Genomic DNA, 3,241 nt, shown 5'->3' with positions numbered 1-3,241 from the left:
AGACAGAACAACTTTATGAGTAAATGTCAAGTATTCAAAATTTCATAAAAGAATACATCATCATTATAAAAGTCTCACTTATTTTCCATGGTGGTCATCTCAAAAAATAGGCGGGTTTGGATGTGACATTTCTTTTGCTTTGGAGGATTGGTATCTAAGAGATCTCCATTGTCCACATAGCCATAATCTTCCATTAACTTAGTAAGACTCTTCTTGGGATAATCCTTTTCTTCAGATAGATCATGGGCTTGATATATGAGTCTAATAACACAAACAAAAGCCAGTAACATAACAACAAAAAGAGGCCAACGAAAAGAAAGACTTTAAGAAAAGAAAGAAAAAACTATTTTGAGAAAAAAATCATATAGGCATACAAAAGATTTTTCTCATTTCCTTAATTATAAATTTTCAATATTCATAGCCTACTAACCACATTTTTTGACTTTACGTAAATTTTTTTTATGAATTCTCTCAATAAGTATCTCTTAGGTGCCAAACATTGTAGAACTCAAAATGCATACGCTATTACCCTACTATTCAAAATGTAAAACAAAAAAAATTCCAATAAAAATTTACTAAATGTCAACAAAACGACGTTTATGTCCACATTATATTAATTTATTTTATGGTCCATCAACAATATATACACGTAAAATATGTAAGAAATGTCTTCATTAGTTCTCTATAAAAGGACTATAAACTTGTCTTAAATTAAATCATATCATAACCAAAAAACCATGGCATCTATCACACCTTTTTCCTTCAATGTTATCTCTTCCAACTCAAACATTTCTCCTTCTTCATTGTTTCCATTGCACAAATATTCTAAACATAGTAAATTATCCAAACGCCAAGTGATCACATGCAATGGCAAAAATAGTAACCGAAAGAACCCTAAAGAAGAACAAGAACTACCAAACATTGTAGGACATAGGAGAGATGTCCTTATTGGCCTTGGAGGACTTTATGGTACTTTTGCCACTAACCCTTTTGCCCTAGCTTCTCCCATATCTCCACCTGACCTTTCCACATGTGGTCCACCTGACCTACCCTTAGGTGCTACACCCAATAATATCAATTGTTGTCCACCAAATTCTACAAAAATCATTGATTTCAAAATCCCTTCTTCAAATCAAGCCTTGAGAGTAAGACAAGCAGCTCACTTAGTCAATGATGAATATCTAGCAAAATACAAAAAAGCCATTCAACTCATGAAAGCCTTGCCTTCCAATGATCCACGTAGCTTCACACAACAAGCTAATATCCATTGTGCTTATTGTGATGGTGCTTATTCCCAAGTTGGTTTCCCTAACCTTGATCTTCAAGTTCATAACTCTTGGCTCTTTTTTCCTTTTCATAGATGGTATCTTTATTTCTATGAAAGAATCTTGGGTAGTTTGATCAATGATCCAACCTTTGCATTACCATTCTGGAACTACGATGCTCCAGATGGCATGCAGTTTCCCTCTATTTACACTGACAGTACATCACCTCTTTATGACAAACTCCGAAACGCGAGTCATCAACCTCCAACACTCATAGACTTAGACTTTAACGATGTCGATGGTGATGTTGATGCAAGTGAACAAATCTCCAACAACCTTACTATAGTGTATAGACAAGTTGTTTCCAATGGAAAAACCTCAAAACTCTTCCTTGGAAACACTTATCGTGCCGGCGATGAATCCGATCCCGGCGCGGGATCATTAGAGAATGTTCCACATGGACCAGTTCATAGATGGAGTGGTGACAATACTCAACCTAACTTTGAGAACATGGGAACTTTCTATGCAGCTGCAAGAGATCCAATTTTTTTCTCTCACCATTCAAATATTGATAGGTTTTGGTCTATATGGAAAACACTTGGTGGGAAAAGAAAAGACTTCAATGACAAAGATTGGTTAGAATCAGGGTTTCTTTTCTATGATGAGAACAAGAATCTTGTTAGGGTTAAGGTTAAGGATTGTCTTGACTCAAAAAACCTAGGTTATGTTTATCAAGATGTTGAAATTCCATGGCTAAATGCTAAACCTACTCCAAAAAGAGCACAAAAAAAGGTGCAAGTTGCACAAGGAAAACTATTTAGTACTATTGGTGAAGCACATGCAGCTGAGGTTAATTCAAGAAACTATGTTAAGTTTCCATTGGTTTTGGATGATGTTGTGAGTGCTATTGTGAAGAGGCCAAAGAAATCAAGGAGTAAGAAAGAGAAGGAAGAAGAGGAAGAGGTTTTGTTGATTGAAGGGATAGAGTTTGAGAAGAATATAGCAATCAAGTTTGATGTTTTCATCAATGATGAAGATGATAAGGTGATTGGGCCAGGGAATACTGAGTTTGCTGGAAGCTTTGTGAATGTGCCTCATTCTTCACATGGACACAAGAAGAAGAAGATTAATAGTTGTTTGAGACTTGGATTAACTGATTTGTTAGAAGATTTGGATGTTGATGGAGATGATAGTGTTGTGGTTACTTTGGTTCCAAGATGTGGGAAAGGACTTGTCAAAATCAAGAACATCAAGATAGAGCTTGAAGATTGAAAGTTTCTACCACACGTGTGAAGATATATATTATTTCTGAGAAAAAGAATATATCGTGTGTTTATGGTGATTCTATCTGATATTTTTATTGTGTTTCGTATGTATATATTTTATTATATTTTGTTGTGTAATATTTGTTTTTATTTTATGCTCATGTTTTAGAATAATAAAAGAGATACGCTAAACTTACACTCAATTTTGACATATACACCATGTATAAATACCCAACATGCATTTTTTTTATTTATTATTATCTGTGCATTGAAATTTGGACTATGAGTCATTTTCAAAATAATGTACGGTGTAAATAGGCAACAACATTATAAATTAGTGTAAGCATAGCATTTCATATAATAAAATTTATGATACATAAATTTTTCAAAATTTTTATTTTAATAATCATGATTTATATTTTTAAATCTGAAGTTTTAAGAAAACTTTTTTTTGATTACAAAAGTTTTAAGAAAACTGTGCTAAGCAGCTAAAGACAAATGTGTACTGCTCGACAGTTTCCTTTAATGAAAATTATGTCTAAGAAAACATAAAAATAAAAAAAATAAGAATAAATTTCAACCATTTATTATTATCTCACAATTTCATGATTTTTACTAAAATGAAAATTAAATTAAATCTATAATAATGACTTTTCTTTTTTTTCAAATTTATTTCATAATAAATAATACTACTTTTTTTTTAATTATTGG

General features: G+C 32.4%; 1 protein-coding gene across 1 annotated transcript; it reads left to right on the top strand.

The window, feature by feature from the left end:
* Window positions 1-711: 711 nt before the first annotated feature.
* On the top strand, window positions 712-2,668 carry LOC131629340 (polyphenol oxidase A1, chloroplastic-like). The gene has a single exon (XM_058900126.1). It carries the CDS (start codon window positions 738-740, stop codon window positions 2,535-2,537), a length of 1,800 nt encoding a protein of 599 aa, XP_058756109.1. The 5' UTR covers window positions 712-737; the 3' UTR covers window positions 2,538-2,668.
* The last annotated feature ends 573 nt before the right edge of the window (window positions 2,669-3,241 follow it).

The sequence above is a fragment of the Vicia villosa genome, unplaced genomic scaffold, assembly GCF_029867415.1.
Source record: "Vicia villosa cultivar HV-30 ecotype Madison, WI unplaced genomic scaffold, Vvil1.0 ctg.000559F_1_1, whole genome shotgun sequence".
In the NCBI taxonomy this organism is placed as follows: Eukaryota; Viridiplantae; Streptophyta; class Magnoliopsida; order Fabales; family Fabaceae; genus Vicia; species Vicia villosa.
Note: the sequence above shows the minus strand (reverse complement) of the source record. Positions and strands in the feature narration are given on the sequence as shown.